This window comes from Oryza sativa, chromosome 4 (assembly GCF_034140825.1).
Source record: "Oryza sativa Japonica Group chromosome 4, ASM3414082v1".
In the NCBI taxonomy this organism is placed as follows: domain Eukaryota; kingdom Viridiplantae; phylum Streptophyta; class Magnoliopsida; order Poales; family Poaceae; genus Oryza; species Oryza sativa.
This window is the reverse complement of record NC_089038.1, coordinates 16,368,338-16,394,557: the sequence shown is the minus strand read 5'-3', so window position 1 is coordinate 16,394,557 and position 26,220 is coordinate 16,368,338. Positions and strand designations below refer to the sequence as shown.

The 26,220-nt window shown below is 46.9% G+C and overlaps 1 protein-coding gene across 1 annotated transcript; it reads left to right on the top strand.

Moving 5' to 3' along the window:
• The first annotated feature begins 1,220 nt into the window (after positions 1 to 1,220).
• On the top strand, positions 1,221 to 25,787 carry LOC9271851 (mitogen-activated protein kinase kinase kinase 1). Its single transcript, XM_015778235.3, has 8 exons — positions 1,221 to 1,633; positions 23,458 to 23,548; positions 23,664 to 23,726; positions 23,892 to 24,049; positions 24,218 to 24,293; positions 24,401 to 24,460; positions 24,846 to 24,953; positions 25,120 to 25,787. The coding sequence occupies exons 1-8, from the start codon at positions 1,230 to 1,232 to the stop codon at positions 25,309 to 25,311; spliced, it is 1,152 nt and encodes a 383-aa protein (XP_015633721.1). The 5' UTR covers positions 1,221 to 1,229; the 3' UTR covers positions 25,312 to 25,787.
• The last annotated feature ends 433 nt before the right edge of the window (positions 25,788 to 26,220 follow it).

Here is a 26,220-nt window from a genome sequence, read left to right as displayed (position 1 = left end):
TTGTGAATATATGTGCCCCCTACTTTTGCAATGACAAAGGCATTGATAAAATTAAAAAATTGAACTAAGAGCGATATACCAATATCGGCCATTGTACATCGGCAAAATACAACCGATTACAGTTTAAAAACAACTAAGGGCGATATAATAATATCGGCCATCTCAAGGCGATGCGAATACATGAGACGATGGATTACACTAGCTGTGATGGCGAGGTTAGTTGTTAGGTATTCTTGAATTATGAATAGAAGAAGCGCCGTCCTTGTTTTTGAGTATATTGTCCTTTGTCCTTGCATCATATATGGGTGTTCGCTTAGATGATGCAAGCATGTCGGCTAGACCGCCCGTCTATTTGTCTTCAGAATCCCAACTTATCATTGTATTGAATTTTGTAATTCAGATTGTTTTTGTCCGTCCTTGAATCCAGAGCGCAGCCACCATCACCCGGAGCGTGGTAATTTGGCACACCGCCACCCGCGCTCAGCGGCGCGCCAGCGCCCCGTAGCAGCGGGCGACAGCTAGGGGCATCGAGCAGCGGGCGACGGGCCGACGGCTAGGGTGGCTAGGGGCGACGGCTGGGGGCACCGGTTGGGGCAGCTACGGGCGACAGCTAGGGCGGCTGCAGGCGATGGCTAGGGGCGCCGGCGGTGGGCTGCGTCAGGGCGGCGACCGACATCGAGGCGGCGACTGGCGACTTGGCGAGATGGCGATTTTTTTTCGATCTGGATGCGGTGCGGCGCAATGAGGGGAGACGGAGGGGGAAGAGAACGGCGATTTAGAGTTAAGGGAGAAAATCACGTCAAACTTTTTTTTGGCCGAAATATTTGACCGGACCTCACTTACAATCGGAACCCACCGAAATGTCCAAAATTTCCAAAATTTACAACCCAGTGGTGGGGAACTTGGCGAATGAGAAGGCTGGCCCAAATGCCGACCCCAACGATTCTGAGACCTGCAGGACAATCCAACAGCTCAAAAATAAACGATGTGTAAGTTTTGTAGTAAATAATTGCTGTAGTGGGTCGATATATTCTTTTTATGGAAACGCATGCACAGTAGAGGAAAAGTATTTTCTGAGTTCACGCGTCCCAAGCCAGATATCCAATCAAGGCTTTCATCGCTAGTCATCTATATCAGTCAGTCAACATTGGCAGATATCCAACTCCGCGTCCGTCCAGCTCTGCTTCCTACACAACCCCCTTCAGGACTCTCTCCCCGTCAGTCAAAACATGGCTGCCCTGCTGCAGCTGGCCATGTCCGTGGCCGCTGTTCCCCACCTCCCGGAGGAGGAGACCACGCCAAGCGTGGACGTGGAAATCGCCTCCCCAGATCAGCAGCATCTAGCTGCTGCTGCTGCACCGTCGATGGCCGTATTTCCTCCGGCGGCCGACGAGGAGGAGGAGGAGGAGGCGGTGGCGGTGTTGCTGTCCGGTGAGTTCTTCACGTGCTGGTCTTCGCTGTCGGAGTCGACGGATGATGAGACGACGAGGAGGACGACCACCGAGTCCATGTTCTACATCCCGACGAACGGGAGTAATGATGTTGGGAGGAGGAGGAGGAAGGTCCGGTCCTGGAGTCGGGGGAGCTTCCTGGGACGTGGATCCTTTGGGATGGTGTTCGAGGGGATCACCAAGTAAGTAACAAGTCCTACTCATCTAATTAGAAGTAACTTTGGATCCATCATTTCTATTCCCTCCATTTCATCTGTTTACTTTCTGCTATGATGCTACCATCTATTTCTACTGCCATCTTAGTTGACAGTAGTAGAAACGTAAAGAGATGTAACTGTCAAAAAAAAAAAAAAAAGGCATTGAGAGGTAAAATCGTCATTTAGCATGAACTAAATCTAGCAGTTATAAAGCTAAGTGAAATGCTCTTCCTCTCAATTACTGTCCTGGGGATCAGTTTATAATTTAACCTCGTTATTAAATATCATTCCTCGGTATCATTAACGTGTTTGGATTTTCTATAATGTTTTTTTCTTGTTTGGTTTCAATGGTGATTTCGGGGCTAATTTTCTAACAGATACTCCGTGGAGCGAGATGCTCAGATCTGAGCGAGCGATTTTTTTCATAGCTTTTTACCATTCATAAGGATATACCACCAATTGCTAGCTACCAAGAGGTAAAAAAAAAATCTAACAGTTGATTAGGCAAGGCATAGGTACGATGGGGCTAACATTTTTCCTGTTCCATCTCAGCGCCACGATTCGCCACTGACTCCACTCAGTGGCACCACCTACTCACCTAGTGCCTCGCTGTAATTCCCCATCATCCCTCCCCTTTTCGTGAGCGCATACATAAATTCGTCTTCCCAATGGATCGATCAGAGTCTGCAGTGTCCTGAATTCGTTATTGGTGCCGCTAGAAGCTTGTTTCGTTGGATATGGAATACATAACTATTGGGGAGCAAGAAGAGCATGCCGATGTTGGGCATTGACATCGTCCAACTCCAGCATCGGTGGCGTCCACGCTGTCACGGAGGCGATGACCTGGGGATTTCAATGGGTATCGGCGTCAATGGTGGCCGTCCGGATCCGCGTCTCGGAATCTATCCATAGCGGGGCTTTTGATTTCACCGAGCACGTGAACGATTTAGGCAGCTACCGGTAGGGCATCAGCACCAAATGCAGTGACAAGCTAGTATTAGGCCAGATTTGAGGCGTCCTAACTAATTTTCGATTTACAGCGGTGTCGATGTGTGCCTAATCCCGCCACGGATAAACCGATAGAAGCCAGAGTGTATATGTGAAAGTGTAGTTTTACCCTACAACTAACACACGAAGGCACGAGACATTTGCTTAGCTCTCGTACAGTTATACTGCAGGTCCTATCAATCGGATTTAGAGTGTGCCACTTAGTTATCATGTAACTAACGAAAATACATAGAACAGTGAATTAATCAAATAACTTAAATAATCAAATACCGATAGAGTTAGGGTCATTGGCTACTTGACCAATGGAATAGTGAATTAATCAAATAACGTAACTAAAATGCATAGCCATCGACTGGTACGGAAACTGAACATAACCAATCATGAATAACTCTTTATTTAAAACAACCTTGATAGTTGGGACCAAACCATTTTTTTTTGGAAGGCACTGTAGGGGAAGCCCCCACAGTTAAATAGCTTTATTATAGAAAATAAATTACAAAAGATATAACCAATTCAAAAGGGACTATCTCTCAGAAACATTTAGTCTAAAAACTAAAAGGGAAAGATCACTCTTAAAGAGAGCTTTCCAAGAAGAAATTGAGGGTGCTAAATTCTAGAAAATCAGGGAGTTCCTCTGTTTCCAAATATTCCAGGCTGCATAAAAGAATTTTCACCATAAAGTGCGTAGACTTATAAGAATTCATTGTCTGATGCAGCATATCTATGAAGGCAAGAGAAATATCCCAGACAATTCCAAACTATGTCCAGCAATCAGCACTAAAAGGACATTAAAAAAATAGATGAAAGGTGGTTTCTCTTGCACAGGTGGAGCAAAGGACACAAGTTAGATCCGAATTATTGGGAGGGCAATGCCTTCTGTTAAGCATGTCATAAGTATTGAGTCGATCAATTAACAGGAGCCATCCAAAAACTTTAACCTTCATAGCACACTTACTCTTCCAGATCCAAGCTAGATAACTAGGCGCATGTATATGCATGAAATTAATGTCATATATTTTCTTGGAAGAGAACAAACCATTTCCCCAAACATAAGACCAGACATCATTCTCATCAGATAATTGATCTAAAGGATCAGCTGCAGACATTGTATCATACTCATGGAAGGCTTGCTCAGACAGAGGGAGATTAAAACGCTGCGAAATACTCTTGGAAGAGGTTAAACTCACTGAATCCTTCAAAGAAACAGCATAAGAGTGAATCCTTGGGTACATTACTGACCTGACTTTATTATTCCAGAAATCATCCCAAAACAGACAAGTCTTTCCATCCCCAACCTTACAGGTGGACAATCCCCTAAAAATGTCTGCAAATTGTAGAACATCTTTCCACCAAAAAGACCCTCTAGGGCGATCAGCATGAGGAACTTTATTAATATAATAAGTGGACCAGATCAAGCTAACCCAAGGTATTGAGAGCCTATTATAAAATTTGTGCATATTTTTCATTAAAAGAGCATTATTATGCAGCCTCAGGTTAATGACTCCTAGACCTCCTCTACTTTTAGGTTGACAAACCCTTTCCCAAAGAACCAAAGATTTCCTGCTAGAATTAATATCAGTTCCTCTCCATAAACAATTTCTTCTAGCTCTATCAATGTTTTCAATTATTGACTTTGGAAGGGAAAGAGAGCACATATAGTAAGTTGGGAGGGAAGATAAAACTGAATTGACCATAGTTAATCTATCTCCATAAGACAGAAGAGCAGAAGTAGCAGACAATCTTCTCTCAACCCTATCAACTAAGGGGGCAAAATCAATTATCTTTGGCCTAGTTGTTCCCAAAGGCAGACCTAAATAGGTGAAGGGTAAAGTGCCCACTGAGCAACCAAACATCTTGGACAAATGCTGCACCTTTTCTATATCCACATTCAGAGGAATCATCCATGACTTACTGTAGTTAATCTTCAAACCGGTAGAATCTGCATAAGAGTTGAGAATAACCTTCAAACAGAAAAGCTCTTTTGAGGAAGCTGTCAAGAAAAGGAGAGTATCGTCTGCATACTGTACAACTGGAAAGCCATTATCAGGAGTTGGGATTGGAATAGTCAAAACACCCTGAGAATAAGCTTTGTTGACAACAGACTGTAGTAAATCAGCACCTAGCACAAATAAAAGAGGTGATAATGGATCCCCTTGCCTTACACCCCTTTTGCAATAAAAATTCCTTCCAAGAACCCCATTTAGAAGAACTGAAGAAGATGCTGAAGAAAAGATCAAATCAATCCAATTCAACCACTTTGAATCAAAACCTTTTTGTCTCATGATGTCCAAAATAGTAGAGTGCTCTATAGTATAAAAAGCTTTCTCAAAGTCCAACTTCAACAGCACTATCTCCCTTTTTGATTGTTGGCACTTGTGTAAGTACTCAAAAGACCAAGAGAGACAATCCTGTATTGTCCTGGCTTTGATGAAACCATATTGGTTTTGATGGATGAGTTCTGTAATTACAGACTGAAGCCTATCAGCAAGAACCTTTGTTAAAAGCTTGAGAGCCACACTTTGGAGAGAAATCGGTCTGTATTCATTAACCCTCTCAGGTGTTGATTTTTTGGGAACAAGAGTAATGAAAGATCTATTTAAACTTTCCAAAGCTAAGTTACCTTCACAAAACTGGGACCAAACCATTGAAACTAACAAAGGATGACTTAGACCCTGTTTGATTCAACTTAGGATTATTATAATCTGGATTATTAGGAGTAAGCTGAAACAAACAAATAGATTATCATGCTAGATTATCATAATCTATAAGCCAGATTAGTATAATCTAATAATCTCCTCTGAATGAGCTTTTTCCAGATTATTGAGTGGCTAAAGACCCACTACCCTTAATGCCTCTAATAATCCAGAGAAACAAACAACTCGCAGCTTATTCTATGTCAGCTTATTATAATTCAGCTTAGAGTAATCTGATTTAATAATCTAGATTACAATAATCTTAAGCTGAAACAAACAGGGCCTAGTTACTGATTTTACCGATGTGAACATAAGACGGTGCCATACTTTTCAAGACTATAAAAAATGACTCATTGGCTAGAATTAAACTCCGATGAAACGTTGTATAAAACATATCGGCTTTCAAGAATTAAACATATCTAGCCGATAGATCGGTCCTAAATGTGTCAGGGTTACGGGTTAGGTATACCCTTTACCCTTTGACGTACGTCGCATACCGATGTAGTATACCCACACGTAGACGGATACTCTCCGCGTATATTAAGGAAACCCCTCACGGAGTTTACAAATGGAAAGAGTCCTACTCGGACAAGACTGGGTCATCAATGTATCGGGTAAGGTTTGATGTTTCCGAGTTCTACTTGGAAACCGCCTAACCTGTGATATAAAAGGGACCCCCCGGGAGGACCTAAGGCATTGAATCTCAGAGCCAACACAACCCACACAGCCTACGAAGTCGGAGCCTGCAAGGAGCCAAATCGCCAGGGATCGTAGTCGAGCCAACTCGACCACGATCTCGCCGGATTCGTCAAGTTCCACTGTTCCCTTTGTAACCTGTGTTTTCCATCATATAATCCCACATCAACTGGATTAGGGCTATTACCTATAAAGGGGCCTGAACCAGTATAATCTTTGTCTTTTGTCTGCTTGATGTCGTATTACGTAGATCCTTGTACCAACGTACCCCAATACCCTCTATATCCGGTTTACGGGTATCACCCGTCGACAGTGGCATGCCAGGTAGGGGCACTTGGTACTCAAGGTTCTACTACTATGTCATCCAGCCTCGTCAACAACAGCGTCAACACCAACCTCAGCCAAGTATTCCCTGCTTCAACGATGCTAGTGTGGACTCAAGTCGGCGAAATCGTCTTCCCGGTTTACACCACAATGCCGATCTCAACCTGTCCACTAATGACTGGAAACGAGAACGCAGTGGCTACAAACCGAGACGACTCCATGTCGAAAGATACTCCCACCGAGGCGAAGAACGGAATATCGACGACATCCGAGCTCGAGAAGGATTCTAATGCGGCCAAACCTTGTCGTTCCGACATGAACCGCGAGCCGACGAAGATGACTTCCGAAGCAACAAGGTCCTGGTGTCCTATCCACAAAACCAGCAAACACACTTTGCAAACCTGCTGGGTTTTCCTCAACGTCCGCGCTGAAATTCGTATCTGCAAAGAGCGTGGAATTCAGCGTATTTCTCCAACTCGTGATGTCTATTGTCCTATTCACAAGACAAAGAATCACGACCTCTCAAGCTGCAAGGTCCTTCTCAGCGCCATGAAAGCGCCACCTCCTAAGGTCCAACAGTCACACATCCCCATCAGGGATAAAGACAAGGAACGAGGAGCGACGCCAACTTCAGATCGATTTGTTGGGGTAATCGATATCGATCCTCACGAACCATCAGTCTTGCACCTTCTCGAAGACTATGGATCATCGACAACGAGCGCACTGCGGGAGGTATTGGCTATCGATGATGTCGGCACATCAGCGCGCACCAATGCAGAAGCAGAGAATCAATTGGCCACCCCGGCCCAGCACATCAGAGCCGTCAACGCTATACTGAGGGAAACCCCCTACGATCCTGTTCTGAACGACGATCTCGCTCGTTGGACAGCACGACTACGGGAATCAGTGACTAACCTCAGCAACACGTTCGAAGAGGCCGCCGCCGCAGCGCACCCGGAGCAGCCACCAACTGGCGATGCCAATGGTGAAGAGCCTGAATGGAGGGAATCGCCTCATTGAGCCACCCCTCCACCTTGCGGCACTAGCGATCTCCGAGATCACGTCAACGGCCGCCGAGAGGCACGACGCACACGAGACAATGAAAATCGTTCCCGGCGTCATGTCTCTTCACGGCGCCATAATGACGAAGATCGAGGAGACCGCTCAAACGAAGACCGAGGCCGTGATAACCGCCACAACCGCCACGATCACAACGATCGCGAACGGCGGGTGCCAGACGATACTGGTTGAGGACGTCGCCATAACGACGACGATGATGGAGACTGGCGCCGGGACAACAGCGGGAGACGACGACAGGATTCTCGAGATCCAGGCCGACATCCTCGTGATCGTACGCCGGAACCAAGCGACCCATCGTCATCGTCATCATCCTCGGCTTCCTCATCATCAGACAGACATCCACGAAGGACACACAATCGCCGGCAACCCACCGCCCCAGCGCTGGGTGTAGGGCTTTCAGTCGTTCCCTGCGTGATGTCTGATGGCCTGAGAGATTCCGACCCGGAGCAATAGAAAAGTACGATGGGAGCACCGACTCAGAAGAGTTCCTTCAAGTCTACTTCACAGTACTCTACGCTGCCGGAGCAGACGACAACGCATTGGCGAATTATTTGCCAACTGCGTTAAAAGGCTCTGCACGTTCATGGCTGATGCATCTTCTGCCCTACTCAATCTCTTCGTGGGCAGACCTGTGGCAACAGTTCGTCGCCAACTTCCAAGGAACCTACAAGCGCCACGCGATCGAAGACGACCTACACGCGTTGACACAGAACTCGGGTGAATCCTTGAGGGAATATGTTCGGCGCTTCAACGAGTGCAGAAATACAATCCCCGAAATCACCGACGCTTCTGTAATTCACGCCTTCAAATCCGGTGTCAGAGATTGCTATACTACCTAGGAGTTGGCGACAAGACGCATCACAACCACTCGATGATTGTTCGAGATTGTTGAGCGATGCGCCCACGCAGATGATGCGCTAAGATGCAAGAATGATAAGCCGAAGACCGGGGGAGAGAAGAAACCAGCCACGGACGCACCTGAGTCAAGCAAGAAGAAAAATCGCAAAACTGGGAAAAGGAAATCTCAAGCGGAAGTCCTCGCAGCAGAATACGCGAACCCTCCCAAGCGCCCAGACCCACAAAGTGGTGACACAAAGAAAGCATGGTGCCCCATACACAAGACGGACAGACACTGTCTGGAAGATTGCCTTGTTTTCAAAAAAATCGCTCGAGAAGCACATTGCATCTGAAAAAGGCAAACGAGTATGCGTGGTCGAAAAGGATGCGGAGGCGGCTCCCCAGGAATCGGATTTAGCATATCCAGACTCTGACCTCCACGTTTTACACATCTTCGGAGGTTCCACAACGTACTCCTCTAAGCGAGAGTACAAGAAAGTGGAACGCGAAGTCTGTTTGTCATGACCGGAAATAACCCAACGGGCGTTCCTTATGTGCGTGTATTATTCCTTGTCCCAGGAGGCAAGGTACACCAAAAGTTGATATATTTCAAAGTTTATCAAGCGGAAGCGTAAATAGTTAATTTATTACATGGGCGGCGAAGGCCTAGCACACAGGAAGACAAATAAAAAACAGCGGAAGACTAGGGCGACGACCACAGGCGCTTGACAGCAGGCACGAGCTAGACACCAAAGCCTTCATCTTCTAGGAACTCCTCTTCTGGGTTTGGAAAAAATTGAGCAAGACTGAGTACAACCACCGTACTCAACAAGACACACCCACAAGTGCAGAATAAATGCAAGGGAGTACAAGGGAGTTATAATATAAGGGGTTAGGGTTTGCAGTAAACAGCATTAAAAGACACTTAGTTGCTCAAAGCTATTTTGTAAATACGATCCTAGAGCTATACAAGATTATTAATCAAGGCCGTGAACCCACACGAACCTGCCTTAACCCAAGGCCTACGATGATTTAGACCGAATTGGCAACCTGACCCTAGGTCCCAGCTCGTCCCAAGCCAACCCAGGCCAACCATTCCACATTTTAGTTGTTAAGCAGATTTTAAGAATTAAAACACTAACTTGGGTACATTGCTCGGCTTGCTCAAAACCGAGGGCGCGGCTATTCGAATAGGTTATACTCTGATCAGAGGTGTACATCTTTACCCACAAGACACATCTTCCTCACGTGTAACCACATGCCACATACCACCACGGTATATGGACGGAAGACGTGACATAGTTTCCAACCCATCCTAGCCATAGACAAGAGTACCAACCCAACCCCACCTACGGCCGGAACCTCTGGGACAGGTAGGCAGGACTGAGCCCCTAGCAGCAGGACACCAGCCCTGTGCCATGACATCTCGACTACCGAGCCGCAGCTCGTGTAGCCTTCATTTGCCCTAGAGATGTCCATCGACCCCCGACTTCGTCCATCTCCATCTGTGTACTTTTGTTTATAACCAGACTGAGCCTCAAACTAAGCCTTACCCACTAGACATGTGGAAGTACGGTAGTGCTTTGCAATAGAGGCCCGAAGACCGGTCCTTATGTGGCCGAGGTGCTACTATCAAAACCATGCACCCCGAGCCCAGCCTAAAACCATTTTGAGGATTTTGAATAGAGGGGGAGGTGTGAATCCAATTCCACCATAATCCAACCATTCCATAGTGTCCAGGTGATATGAATATTCCCAAAGTCTAGAGTTGTAAAACCACCTAATGTTGCCTAATTAACCAACGAAGCATCTACCTAAATTCATACTAGTGGTGCCATGAATAGAGTATACACTAGTTGGGGTTTTATTTATTCTAGGGTGAACAAGGTAATAATAACAATAGCAATAATAAGGTCATAACAAAGGTAAATAGGCATGGCTAAATAAAACAGTGATAACGCGGGAATTTAAATAAAGCGATAATGCATTAATTTAAATCAAAATAATTTTATAAACTGGGATTCAATATATTCAAGGATGATGTGACTTGCCTTGCTGGCTTTCCCAAACGTCGGCTTCAACCTCCACGTAGAGCGGATCTTTCGAAGCTGCAGCGTCTACACGACCAACGGAAAAGAAAAGGGCTTTTACGCTAATAAACTCCACATAACAAGCAGGAATAAAGCACAAAAATGGGTTCTTGATTTCTTAAGGAAAAATTAGAGACTTGAATGGTCCAATTCCGAGTTCAAATGGTCAAGTTATGGCCATTTGAAGTTTAAATGCTCTTTAAATGAATATTTACGAATTTCTTCATTTAAATTTTAATTTAAAAGGGATTTATTGCGTCAGCCGAGGGGGAGGGGCGCGCGGACCGGGTCCACGGGAGTGGGGCCCACGCGGCAGCCTCACGGTCCACGGTGGACCGGGCGCACCCGGGCTCACACCGGCCGGCGCCGTGGGCCCCACGCGTCAGCCGCACCTGAGGGCGCGGTCGGTGAGAGGTGGCGCACCCGCGCCCCTATGGTCGCCGATGGTGGCCATGGCACGGCGGAGAGGCGGCCGAGAGAGGGGAAGGGAAGGGGGAAACGAGGCGGCGGTCCGCGGCTCACCCCGAGGCAACGGCGGCTACGGAGGAGGCGGCCGGAGCGGAGGGAGGCGGTGGCGCGGCTCGGGTCGACGGGGACGGCGGCGCTCCGGCGGTCGGCGACCGAAACGGAGAGGTGGACGAGGTCGGCAAGGATGCGGCGAAGCCGAAGGAGGCGGCGCCGAGGTGGGAGGCGGTCCGGGGCGACGACGGCGGAGAGAGAGAGCGACGTCGCGAGCTCGAATCCAGCGAGGAGGAAGGGTGGCGAGAGGCGGAAACGGACGGTAGAAGCGCGGGGAGGGTTTAAATAGGGCCGGGGCGAGAGAGGGCGGCCGGAGGGGAAGGAAACCAGCGCGGCGTTCTCGGGCTCCATCAATGGCGCCGGCAGGATTAGGGGAGGGGTTTTCAAACTTATCCAAGGGAGAGAGGGAGGGAAAATTGGGGGGAAAGGGAGAGGGAATCGGGGGAAACATTTCCCCCCACTTTAATGCACGCAGGGACGGCGGGATGCGGCGGATTTGGCGGCGGTGGCGGCGCTTGGCGCGGGCGGGGCGGCGGGAGCGGCGGGAGGACGGGGATGACGGGTGGGCCCCACCCGTCAGCGAGGGTGGTGGGCGGGCCCGCACGTCAGCGGCGCGCGCGCGGGGAGACTCTGGATGGGCCGCGGGGAGAGAAGGGAGAGAGGGAGGGAAATGGGCCGAACCGGCCCAAGAGAGGGAGGGGACTTTTTTTAGGGTTTTTCTTTTTATAAAACCTTTTTAACTTTGTTTATTTCTTAACAATTATTATTTGTGCTCTGAAAATTCCACTAAAATTTATTTACACATTTTAGCCTTTTAGGAAATATACAAAAATCCTCTAAGCCTTATTTGGTCTTTTACTTTGCACATTTTTATTTTTGGAGGCTTTCACACAGATTTTAATTATTCTAGGCATAATTTAAAGGATATATTTTAGGGTCTTTTTGGGACGCGACAAACCTACCCCCTTAAACGGAATCTCGACCCCGAGATTCAGAAGAACTGGCGAAGAGATCGGGATGGGCTGCCTTCAGCTCGTCTTCACGCTCCCAAGTAGCTTCTTCCTCGGCGTGGTTGCTCCATTGGACCTTGTAAAAACGGATTACCCGATTCCTGGTCCTGCGCTCCATGGTGTCCAGGATTTTCACAGGTCTCTCTACGTAGGTCAAGTCTTCGCGAACTTCAATCTGCTCTGAGTCGGCCTGCTCGGACGGCACTCGAAGACATTTCTTGAGTTGCGACAAATGGAACACATCATGCACGTTGCCCAAGGAGGCGGGCAGCTCCAACTGGTAAGCAACTTCTCCGCGTCGAGCAATGATGCGGAAAGGACCCACGAACCGAGGTGCAAGCTTCCCTTTCGTCTGGAACCTGTGTACACCTCGCAATGGCGTGACCCGAAGGTACACAAAATTGTCCACTGCGAATTCTAGGTTGCGGCGTCGGTTGTCTGCATAACTTTTCTGCCGAGACTGTGCCACCTTTAGATTCTCCTGAATGGTTCTGACTTTAACTTCAGCTTCTCTCAGGATATCGGTCCCGAACACTTGGCTTTCCCCAACTTGGTCCCACAATAGCGGTGTCTGGCATTTGCGGCCATACAACGCTTCATAGGGTGCCATTTGTATGCTGGCTTGGTAGCTGTTATTGTAGGAGAACTCGGCATAGGGGAGACTCTTATCCCAGGTCTTCCCAAAATTTAGGACACATGCGCGAAGTATATCTTCGAGGATCTGGTTCAGACGCTCGGTCTGCCCATCTGTCTGTGGGTGATACGCGGTGCTGAAATTTAATCGGGTACCCAACTCTTCTTGGAGTTTCTTCCAGAAATGAGAGGTGAACTGGCTTCCCCGATCAGATACAATTTACTTAGGAACGCCATGGAGACTCACGATCCTAGCGAAGTAAAGTTCGGCTAGTTTGTTCCCTCCATAGGTGGTCTTCACAGGAATAAACCGAGCTACCTTGGTTAGTCGGTCCACGACTACCCATATAGAATCATATCCGCCTTGGGTTTTTGGAAGTCCGGTGATGAAATCCATCCCAATTTCATCCCATTTCCATTCTGGTACTTGGAGAGGTTGGAGAAGTCTGGCCGGTCGTTGGTGCTCTGCCTTGACATGCTGGCACACATCACAAAGGGCCACGAACTCTGCAATTTCCCGCTTCATACTAATCCACCAATATTTCTCTTTCAAGTCCAAGTATATCTTCGTGCTGCCAGGATGGATGGAATAGGAGCTTTCGTGAGCTTCCTGAAGTATCAACTGTTTAAGTTCCCAGTCGTCTGGAACGCATACCCTATTTCCGTTCCATAGGGTTCCGTGTTCATCCTCTGTGAAACCAGCGGCTTTACCCTGTTTCATATTCTTGAGGAGTCCATACATATCCGGATCATTCTTCTGAGCCTCGCGGATTTGATCGAGCAAGGTAGGCTTGGCTTCCAGCGTAGCCAAGAATCCACGACCAACTATGCTTAGGTTCAGGGCTTCCATCTGTTGATTAAGTTCCGGTGGAATGCCACGGACGCCAAGAGTGTTGCAATGGCTTTTTCGACTTAGAGGGTCGGCGACCACGTTGGCCTTGCCAGGATGATAGTGAATTCTCACATCATAATCCTTGATGAGTTCTAACCATCTTCTCTGCCGAAGATTCAGATCCGACTGAGTGAAGATGTATTTCAAACTCTTATGATCGGTATATATTTCACAGCGATTCCCAATGAGATAGTGCCGCCAGATCTTTAGAGCATGAACCACAGCGGCTAACTCCAAATCATGGGTAGGTTAGTTGCCTTCATGGGGCCGTAGCTAGCGTGAGGCATAGGCTACCACATGACCTTCCTGCATGAGCACGCGCCCCAATCCTTGGCGCGAAGCGTCACAGTACACCAGGAAGTCCTTGCGAGTATCCGGTAAGATTAAAACTGGCGAGGAAACCAGCTTCTCTTTGAGAGTTTGGAACGCCTTCTCGCATTGCGGGCTCCACACAAATTTTTCTTCTTTCTTCAACAACTGTGTCATGGGTTGAGCGATTTTGGAGAAGTTCTCGATGAACCTCCGGTAGTATCCTGCCAAACCCAAAAAGCTGCGAACCTGAGTAACTGTCTTGGGTTGCTTCCAATCAGTGACGGCGGTCACTGTTTTGGGATCCACAGCAACTCCTTTAGCAGATATCACGTGCCCTAAGAATTTGACTTCAGACAAACAGAACTCACACTTTCTAAGCTTGGCATACAATTGATGTTCCCGCAGCTTTCCCAACACTAGACGGAGATGCTGCTGATGGTCTTCCTCTGATTGTGAGTACACCAGAATGTCGTCGATGAAGACCACAACAAACTTATCCAAGTATTCCATGAACACTTTGTTCATTAAGTTCATGAAGAAGGCAGGAGCATTGGTCAGACCGAACGACATCACCGTGAATTCATACAGTCCATAACGCGTGGTGAATGCGGTCTTCGGGATATCTTCTTCACGGATACGCAATTGGTGATATCCGGAGCGAAGATCGATTTTAGAAAAGACAGTGGCACCTTTAAGCTGATCGAACAGATCATCGATCCGGGGAAGAGGGTACTTGTTTTTGATAGTGACTTCATTGAGGGCTCTGTAGTCAACACACATCCTCTTTGTCTTGTCCTTCTTTTCCACAAAAATCACGGGAGCACCCTGGGGGGAAGTGCTCGGCCGTATGTACCCCTTTTCCTTCAGCTCTTCCAACTGCTTCTTGACTTCGGCCAGTTCATTCGCGGCCATATGGTAGGGCCGCTTTTACATAGGAGTTGTTCCTGGAGCAAAATCTATCCGGAACTCGATCTCCCGCTTGGGCGGCATACCGGGTAGTTCTTCCGGAAATACGTCACCGAATTCACTGACGATGGGGATTTTTGACAGTCCTATCTGATGAAGTTCTGAACTGCCGACAGAGGTTGGGGGTGCAAAGAAAACAGAGCAGATCACCTTTGATGTCGCTGAATTCGATACAGCTTACAACGCCATCATCGGGAGAACTGCACTTGCGAAGTTTATGGCCGCATCTCACTACGCGTATCAAGTGCTCAAGATGTCGGGACCGAAGGGAACAATCACTATTCAAGGGAACACAAAGCTGGCGGTGCAATGCGACAAACGGAGCCTCGACATGGTCGAGCAAACGCCCAGCCCACCCGACACGACTGAGCCACCCAAGAAAGTGAGCAAGACAAACAAGACGCTGAAACCGGACGGCGCAATCAAGATCGTTCCGCTCTACAGTGCCAACCACGACAAGACCGTTAAGATCGGGGCGATACTAAGCGAGAAATTGGAACTCGCGCTCATCACCTTCCTTCGCGATAATGCTGACGTGTTCGCTTGGCAGCCGTCCGACATGCCAGGGGTCCCTAGGGAGGTGATTGAGTAAAAACTGATGGTGCGACCCGATGCCAAGCCAGTAAAGCAAAGACTACGGAGATTTGCACCAGACCGAAAACAAGCCATACGAGAAGAGCTTGACAAACTTCTCAAAGCTAGCTTCATCAGAGAAGTACTTCATCCAGAGTGGCTAGCCAATCCAGTCATGGTGCGGAAGGCCAACGGAAAATGGAGAATGTTCGTCGACTTCACCGACCTCAAACAAGGCGTGCCCCAAGGATCACTTCCCTCTTGCTCGAATAGATCAACTAGTGGACTCAACAGCCGGCTGTGAGCTGTTGAGCTTTCTCGATGCTTACTCTGGCTACCACCAAATCAGCATGGCAAAAGAGGACGAAGAGAAGACAACATTTATCACGCCGTTTGGGGTATTTTGCTATGTTAAGATGCCGTTCGAACTGATAACCGCAGGGAATACCTTCCAGCGCACGGTCCAGGGCGCACTTAGCGATCAGCTCGGCAACAATGTCGAGGCATACGTCGACGACATCGTTGTCAAAATCAAGACATGCGACTCATTGATTGACGATCTGCGGGAAACGTTCGACAACCTCCGACGATATCACCTTATGCTCAATCGAGAGAAGTGCACGTTCGAAGTACCGTCGGGCAAGCTGCTCGGTTTCCTTGTCTCTGGCAGAGGAATAGAAGCAAATCCCGAGAAGATCAAGGCAATCGAGAACATGAAGTCACCCACAAGACTCAAGGAAGTACAGAAGCTAATCGGATGCATGGCAGCATTGAGCAGATTCGTCGCTAGGATGGGAGAACGAGGGCAACCTTTCTTAGCTCTGCTAAAGAAGCAAGACAAATTTGTATGGACACAGGAAGCCGAAGAGGCATTCGTTGCACTCAAGCGCTACCTATCAAACCCCCCTGTACTTGTTGCCCCCCAACCTAATGAAGAATTATTCCTCTATATTGCCGCCACGCCATATTCCGTTAGCACCATCATCGTTGTCGAGAGAGAGAAAGTACAACGACCAGTCTATTACGTCAGCGAAGCTCTCCATGACGCAAAGACAAGATATCCACAAATCCAAAAGCTGCTTTACGCGGTCATCATGACATCAAGGAAGCTACGCCACTACTTTCAAGCCCACAGAGTCACAGTTGTCTCCTCCTTCCCTCTCGGTGAAGTCGTGAGAAACAAAGACGTTGTCGGCCGCATTGCGAAATGGATAGTCGAGCTGAGCCAGTTTGATGTCCACTTTGCGCCACGAACAGCCATCAAATCCCAGGTACTCGCCGACTTCGTAGCTGATTGGACTATGCCTGATAACAAATCAGACAACCAACTCGACAACGAAACGTGGACAATGGCGTTCGATGGTGCACTCAACAGCTAAGGAGCAGGGGCAGGATTTATCTTGACGTCTCCCTCCAGAGATCAATTCAAGCACGTAATCCACCTCAACTTCAGGGTGACCAATAACACAGCCGAATACGAGGGACTACTCGCCAGGATAAGAGCTGCAGCCACACTTGGGGTCAAGCGACTAATCGTGAAAGGGGCCTCCGAGCTAGTCGCGAACCAAGTGCACAAAGATTATAAATGCTCTAACCCCGAGTTATCCAAGTATCTCGTAGAAGTCAGGAAGCTAGAGAAAAGGTTCGATGGGATAGAAGTCCGACACGTCTACCGCAAAGACAACATCGAGCTAGATGACCTAGCACGACGTGCGTCCAGACAAGAACCGCTCGAGCCCGGCACTTTTCTGGACATCCTGACGAAGCCATCAGTAAAAGAGGTTAGTGGCGAAGTTAGTCCGGTCACCCTCGATATTAGCTCGAAGGCCACAAAGGCAGAACGCGCCGTTGCCGACATCGAGACCACAGACGACTGGCGCTTCCCACTGATCAAATTCATCAACAGCGAGGAGTTGCCCGAGGACGATACAGAGGCCGAGAAAATAACCCGTAAAGCAAAGATCTACTGTATGGTCGGCAACAATCTATACAAGAAAGCGCCAAACAGGGTACTTCTCAAAAGCATCTCGTCCGACAACGGCAGACACCTCCTCCTTGATATACATGAAGGCATTTATGGGTCACACGCCGCCGGTTGGACATTGGTCGGGAAAGCTTTTCGACAAGGGTTTTTTTGGCCAACCACCCTTAAATATGCATGCGACATGGTCCAGCGATGTGAAGCCTGTCAATTCCACAGTAAACACACAAGGCTATCCGCGCAAGCGCTCCAGACTATCCCTCTTACTTGGCCGTTCTCGTGCTGGGGGCTAGATATACTCGGGCCATTCCCACGAGGACAGGGCGGCTATAGGTTCCAATTCGTGGCGATCGACAAATTCACTAAATGGATCGAAGCAGTACCCATGGGGGAAATCAAGGCTGTCAACGCCATCAAATTCATCAAGGGGATATTTTGCAGATACGGACTACCTCACCGCATCATAACCGACAACGGCTCCCAGTTCATCAGCGCTGATTTCCAGGATTACTGCATCGGGCTGGGAGTCAAGATATGCTTCGCCTCGGTCTCTCACCCTCAAAGTAACGGACAAGTCGAGAGGGCAAACGGCATAGTACTACAAGGGATCAAAACCCGCGTCTACGACAGGCTCATGTCACATGACAAAAAATGGGTCGAGGAACTCCCATCAGTACTATGGGCCGTACGCACCACACCGACAACGTGTAACAAGGAAACAACCTTCTTCCTCGTGTACGGCTCCGAGGCCATGCTCCCCAGCGAGCTATGACATCAGAGTACACGAGTACAGAAGCACTCCGACGAGGACCAGGAGGAGCAGCGAAACGTCGATGTAAATCTACTCGAGGAACATCGCGAACGAGTTGTCGTTCGAGCAGCCAGCTATCAACAGGCCCTCCGCCGTTACCACGAGAAGCGCATCCGAGTATGCATACATTCGATCGGCGACTACGTCCTCCGACGGGTTCAAAGCCAAGCAGCGCGAAACAAACTCTCACCCAAATAGGAAGGACCTTACACGATCACACAAGTCTTGCGGCCAGGCGCATTCAAAATTGCAGACGGCGATGGTCACGAGTTAGCAAATTCCTGGAACATTAACCAACTACGTAAATTCTATGTATGACTCAATACCATCCGTACCTGTAAGACACCTTACAGTATCAGTAAAGCCTATTCTTAGGCCCATATTACAATCAAAGTGTTCCCGCCCGATGATCCCTTACCCTGATGACACCTAGCGTTGAAACCTATCCTCATGTCCCTTTACGCTGTCTTGACAAGGCCTCCGAGGAACCTAAAGGATCTTCGGCTGGGGACGCCCAGAGCCGATAAGGCCTTGTCAGATCCTGTAGAGACGAAAGACCATGTAAGATCTGGTCGTGTAAGAGTTCTCGCCGTGCGTATTAACCAAGCCGTGAAATCGGAAATTAACTTTCCAACTTCATGGCTGGGGGCTAGGATCAGAGCTTATTCAACCAAGGCAGGTCAAAGGTCCAAGAGCCTTATCCTCCGAGAAAATTCCTCCGACGACAAGGCTGGGGGCTAGGGAGAGTGTACGACTCAAACGACTGACTAAAGTCGTGAACTAAGAACACACTCTTACACACGACATCTGGAGTAAGAAAGATTTGTTTTGTTAAAGATAGATTTCTTTTCTATTTCACAAAATATTTCTTACAGTTTTTACACAAATCCAAAGCTATATTACACATTTTTCCTGAGATATCTACCACAGGGTACGAAGACTACCAAGAAGGCCAACGCCAGTCCATAGACTGGAAGATCTTCTCCGCGAACGGCGCCATCGACCTCGCCAGGTGGTCTATCTCCGCCGGAGTCCTCCGAGAACGAGCAAAGCCCTCACGGAGATCTCGTAGGCAAGCCAACACGTGCCCTCCGGCATATCGGCTCGATCGATGACACTCCTGCTTCAAGGCCTCGTCGATACGCTTGCCGACGCCATCAAGTTGAGCACAGGCTCCGTTCAGCCATGAGATGTATCCAGCTGCTGACTCCTCGGGATCTCCATGGGGTACTCGAAGTTCTCTACAAACCCTGGCCATGGATGTGCAGCAACTCTTCAAGTACGAGTTGAACCACACCTCACCACCTCGGAGCGTTTCCACAGCCTGCTCTTTCTTCACTGCAAGCATGGTTCTCTCAAGATCCGCTACTTCAAATTTTGTCTTCCAATATTGGATACGACGATCTTGGCCACCAAGAGCACTCTCGAGATCTGCTCAGTGTGGGAACAACTAAGTCAAGCTACACGCCTCTTTCAAGAACAGAGCTGATCTAGTCGGAGGAGCAGAAAGGGATGAATGGACTACTAACCTAAGGAAGTCGTCACCATCTCTGGCCCCGTAGCAAGGGTCTGGTCTACATTGTCGGGCGACGCATGTGGTTCAAACTCGGGCTGCCCGCGTTGCTGGACATCCTCGTCATCAACATCTCTACAAGGGACAAAAGTTTTCAAGATCAACATACAAGAGTGAACTAGTTTTCAAGATCAACATACAAGAGTGAACTAGCATAACAGCTGCACACACAAAGGCGGTTAAAATCCAGGTTTACACAGCATGTCTAGGGATTACAAGAGGTCCTACTCTTCAAAAAGGGGGAGAACAGATTCCCCCAGATCACCGACTTCTTCCATCACGGCCAATGCCGCGAGCACTAGCCTCGAGGAGGCGCCCCATTTCGACCTGGAGATCCTCCCAGGTGAGGACGGCAGCCAGTGGACCACGACCAGCTGCGGGATCGCTGACTGGGCCGCTTGGTGTCACCTCGCGGCTCCCAGGCGCAAGCACGACATCCGTCGAGGCTGCAGCGGGAGACGCGCCGGAAGTCCCTCCGGACTCGTCTTGCACCGCCTTCGCCCGCGCCGCCCTGTGAGACAGCTATGGTTCAGACAACACTCGAACAAAATCACGAAGACTTAAGTTCATCTACTTACTTCTCGCCAACTGTCACAAGACGTTGTCGCCGTGGAGGCAGGGGAGACGCGTCCGAGGCCTGAAAAACGGTTGATGCGAAGTAAGGCGAAATTCTTCTAGCTGCATGATCTGACGACAGGATAGCTTATCGAGGGGGTTGATGCCTTGCGACGATGTCCGCTTACAGAGAACTTCCTCCCCTTTCTCAGAACATTGCCACCACTTGTGGTAGCAGCGGCAGCATCAGACGCCTCCTTGGCGACCTTCTCTTTCAGTGACGCCGCCACCTGATGGTCCGCGAGCGGCCCGATGATGTTAGTCAGAGGAAGAGCCTACGCTTAATCAAGTCATAAAGTGATCTCAAAAGGAAAACGCAGGATGCCTATCGAGAACACTTACATTGATGGCAGCATCACGTTCAGCCGCCCGCTTTTCACAAAGGGGAACGGGGATGTTACTCGCTGTTGTCGGGCTGCTGATCATCACCTGGCCGACACGACGTCCCACGGTTTCGCTGTTCAGACCTGTGAATCGAGAACCAAATTTTGATAAATCAGGAGGAACGTGGACATGAGCATGTCAGGATAAATGCGAGAAAGATACCCTGAGGAGAAACCCGGGTCGCGTCCTCCGGTCCGGAATAGTCAAAGGCTGGATGGACTCGAGCCTGGAGCGGCTGGATCCGTCTTCTAACGAAGTCTGCAGTGACTTCATACCTCGACAAGCCTCGTACTCGGAGATCATCGACAATGTCGATGAACGATTGGAGAGAAGGAGTCAAAGGGGGCTTTGCAGTCCAAGACGGGATTTTGTCCGGTTGTTCCGTAGGAACAATGAAGACAGGGTCCGAATCTTTGATCTGAAGGTAGAACCACCTCGTCCGCCATTTGCTGCGAGAAGAAGGGCACTGGAAGGGGATATAACGCGACTTCAGGCCATCCCGAAGTCGGAACCCGACGCATCCAGACACCCTGTTGGGCTCCATCCAACGCAGCTCATAGTAAAAGCGAAAGAGATCAAGAAAGGGCTCTACCCCAATGTAGGCCTCACAGAGATGAGAAAAGATGCTAAGAAAGGCGATGGAATTGGGGTTCAGGTGGAGCAGAGAAAGACCGTAGAAGTTCAGAACCAAGAGAAGAAATTCGGAAGGCGGAGGGATAAAATCACAGAGAATGTAGTCTTCGATCACAACCATGCGACCTAAGACAGGCTGGGGATTAGTACCTCCTGCTTCCCTTTCCATGGTCCCACGACCGGGAAGGGCGCCATCTTCCTAAAGCTTCTTCAGCGACGCGCTGGTGGAGGATGATTTGCCAAGATCCATCGTCGATCGGAGATCACCGGAGAAGGGGCTAAGGCCGACGAACTAGGGTTTCTTGTGGGAGTGGAGAAGACGAAGAGCGCTTGCAGGCTGGATGTTTTCTACACGATGGGCGGACTTTGGATCCTCAAAATTCCTTTAAATAGACACACTACCGACGGTGCGAATTCCAAGGAAAGGAGAGAGATGCTCGCCGGAAATTTCTGGGTCCTTTACGCGCGGCAGTTTTTTGGACTTCAGTTTAAATTCGCTCATGACCGTTGGGCTTCAAACGGTGTTCTCGACTACGTCCTGTCTCTACGGTCCTCGCATCGGGAACGACAACAGTCTCGACACAAGAAGCCGTGAATGGTTACACGAGCTTATTTAAGCAGAAGTCGGGGGCTACTGTTAGGGTTACGGGTTAGGTATACCCTTTACCCTTTGACGTACGTCGCATACCTATGTAGTATACCCACACGTATACGGATACTCTCCGCGTAAATTAAGGAAACCCCTCACGGAGTTTACAAATGAAAAGAGTCCTACTCGGACAAGACTGGGTCGTCAATGTATCGTGTAAGGTTTGATGTTTCCGAGTTCTACTTGGAAACCGCCTGACCTGTGATATAAAAGGGACCCCCCGGGGAGGACCTAAGGCATCGAATCTCAGAGCCAACACAACCCACACAGCCTACGAAGTCGGAGCCTGCAATGAGCCAAATCGCCAGGGATCGTAGTCGAGCCAACTCGACCACGATCTCGCCGGATTCGTCAAGTTCCACTATTCCCTTTGTAACCTGTGTTTTCCATCATATAATCCCACATCAACTGGATTAGGGCTATTACATATCAAGGGGTCTGAACCAGTATAATCTTTGTCTTTTGTCTGCTTGATGTCGTATTACGTAGATCCTTGTACCAACGTACCCCAATACCCTCTATATCCGGTCTACGGGTATCACCCGTCGACAAAATGAGATAGTATAGGATTGAAGACAATAAGAAAAACTATCTAGTCGATAGATCTATACAATCGTGATGGATAACTCATCAGCTAAAACTCCGATAGAACTTTGAACAGAGCCTATCAAGCCTGAATAAGTCTATCTAACGAATAAAAGACTAGCAGATCGGACTTAACCAAGACAATATAAGTTTGATGAAAGGCTTGATAGATCTATATTAAATCAAACTAGCAAAGCAATCAAATAAAGAGCCAATATATCAGATATATTGAATCAAATTAAGAAAGCAAAGAAATCAAAGAAAGAGTCGATATATCAGATAAGGAACGGTAGTAAAATGTGATTAGAATATCGGACTTAATCGAGAAATTACTAATTAGGCCGATATAAGCGAAGTTGATGGAGCTTACTTTCTCGTTGGAGATCGAAACCGGTGCAGTCTAAACTCGATACTTAGAACTCATCAAAATTAACTTTGTTAGAAAAGGAAACTAACAAACTTGCCTTAATACGAAAACTAAAAACAAAATACTTCTAAGATTGGTTAAATATATCTGATACACTTTCCAACCATCCTTGCTAGAATCACAACTTCAACCATCTCTTTGACTTGCTTTGCCTAACGGCATGCACCAAATTTTGCCGTTAACATATATATTTTATTAGTATGTCTATTCTATGTTAGAAATGTTGCTACGTTTTAATAGAATCTTCATAAAATCTAAAGAAATTTAATGAAGTCATCTTATAATATGAAATGGAGGGAGTAATTACTACTGATCAATCACTTTGTTGTAGTACTGATCTTTTTTAGTTTCAACTCTAATTAATACCTATAAAAACTCAAATTAAAAAGTAACAGATATGTAATTTAATTTGTTTTTCTTTTTTATTACCCTGAGTGTTATTCTTCGAGAAAGAAAATAAAATTTGTATAGCTACCTATACAACCATGTTACGGCTGACAAGTATTTTATCGTAACAGCGAGGGTGTTTTCTTTGCTGTCAAAGAAGTGTACTTAGATGATCAAGGGAAATACGACGATGCACAACAGTGTATTTTTCAGCTTCAGCAGGTTGGTTTCGCTAGATGCTTCTCTTGTTGATAATATATGGAGTATATATATTTCTGTTGGTAATGGTGTATTTTCAGATCATAAAGCATCTACTAATTTCTAATAATCTGTTCAGGAAATTGCACTCCTGAGTCGTCTGCAACACAATAACATTGTACAGTACTATGGTACAGACAAAGTAAGCTCCTGATCGATCTTGTGATCTTTGCCTTTAGGGGATCTTGTGGTTGTTCATCTATTTGTTGAAGTAATATGTGTTATTGTGTTGTATATAAATTCATAGGTTTTCTTATACATATTTCTTTTAAGGTTAATATGATCATCCATTGTGTGACGACTGCAGGAGGACTCAAAACTTTACGTCTTCCTAGAACTAATGTCACAAGGCTCTCTTGCATCCTTGTACCAGAAATATCGCCTGCGAAATTCTCATGTTTCGCGATATACAAAACAAATCCTTAATGGGTTGACTTACCTCCACAACAGAAACATTGTTCATCGGTAATATTCATACGTCTGTTTGCACCATAGGCAATTTCAACCTGTAATTTTGTAGCATAAATGGGATTTCTTAATTATAAATTGCTCACTAGATTTCTCAATTTGTCTTGCAAAGGAATAAAATATTAATTATATACTCATGTACTTCAATGTTCAAAATTCTTGTAGGGATGTGAAGTGTGGCAATATACTGGTGCATAGGAATGGATCTGTGAAACTTGCCGACTTTGGTCTTGCTAAGCAGGTCTCTGCTTTCTGCTGGGCAGAATCTGTATTTATGTTTGTGTTAGATCTTTCAGTTCTTTGTTACTGACTTTGTTCTACTCTTGATTTATTAGTTATCTCTTTCAGATAAACAAATTCAGCATGCTTAAATCATGTGAAGGAAGTGTTTATTGGATGGCACCCGAGGTATACCACCATGCATGATCGATGAGTTTTTTCTATAAAAAATAAAGAAATAACAAAATGGACATGCTAAGATTTTTTGTCACCATAGCTTTCTCCCCCTCCTTCGATGTTTTGTCCAGAATAAAAAGTACTGAAATATTATCCTAAAAATGAGCGGCACATATACATTGTGGACTTGGGTGAAAGTGAAAGTCAGCTGGCACAATGTGGCCATGGATATATCCAACAATTTAATGTTAATAAACGCTAAGAACTGGCTAGCTAGTATTATATCAAATAGTAAAAACTGTCTATGATGGCAAAGGTAGAGTTTTGTTCTCATGTACTGAAATTTACCAGCAGTACGCCGCTTAATTCAGCTTAAATCTATACACTGAACATTCAGGTTGTCAATCCCAAGAGGACATATGGAACGGCAGCTGATATATGGAGTCTCGGTTGCACAGTCCTGGAGATGTTGACACGTCAACTGCCTTACCCAAATTTAGAATGGGTGAGTTATTCTTCATCAGGAAAATTGTTTTCCACTGTAGAATTAAATTATGTGTCAAAATTCGATAAATTAAATGTGTCCACTATGATCCAATTCCCTTGAATTATTCCTTCAATTCTTGTTCAATTAAATGTGTCCAACTATTTCTTCAATTGTTGTTTTACAGGCACAAGCTTTATTTAAGATCGGAAGGGGTGAACCACCAGCAATCCCAAAATACCTTTCAAAGGAGGCTCGTGATTTCATAAGCCAGTGTTTGAGACCATATCCGGATGATAGACCTTCTGCATCCAAATTATTGGACCATCCTTTCGTGAATAGGTCAGTAAGGTCTATAATGTCTGTAATGACATCTTGAAGCTAAGACTCCTCAATAAGGTGCGATGAGGACATCTCTTCGCTCTCAATGTGTGTGGTTACAGATGTGGACTAGTGTAGTATAACAGGCATCTGTCGAGGAATATGCCACAATACTATTGGTGACTACACTTGCACCAAATGCCCTTCTAAAAGGCTGAGGCAATAAGTCGGAGCACGTATAAATCTTCTCATATAATCTCCTGTGGGGATCAGTCGGAGCACGTAGGAATGCCGACCACTACATAAGCCACGTCTGGCTGAGGCGAGCAGCAAGCGGGGAGAGTCTTTTTAAGTACAAGAACGTTGGGGTGGGACGCTAGTACTTAAACTAGGGTTGCTTCTTAGCGCTAATCTTGCGTTTTTCAGCAGTTAGTTGTAGCGCGCCTTCCCTCCTTCTCTCATTTCGGAAAGATTTGGCAGTATTTTCTTATGATGACCTGGTCGAGAGAGTACGAAACATCGGTGTAAAAGATTGAGTGGGATGGTTATAGTAAGGGGCGAACCAAGTGCTTGCGCGAAGAAACGAATCAATCAGAATGGAGACAAGGAAAGGAGGAGAGGCGAAACTCAACTAAAAAGGAAAAGGGAACTCGAGCGACTATCATGAGCGAAGTGAGGGAATTCCTTCTGATTGGATCCCTTAGGAGAGAGACAGAAGGTATAAATATAATTAGAGTGCGATGAGAAAATGAAGCAGTGTACAACTTCTAAAAAAAAAAAGGAAAACCAATCTTCTACTAGGTGAGTTATGTATTCTATTGATTTTCATAATGAAAAGTATAAAACAACAAAAAAAAAGTTCAGTCAACTCAAATTGTATATTACTTACTGCAAACTAGCACCAGAAATAAAATGCAAATTTAGCATAAATTGATTTCATCTTCTTGACTTTGTAAAATGTTTTAAA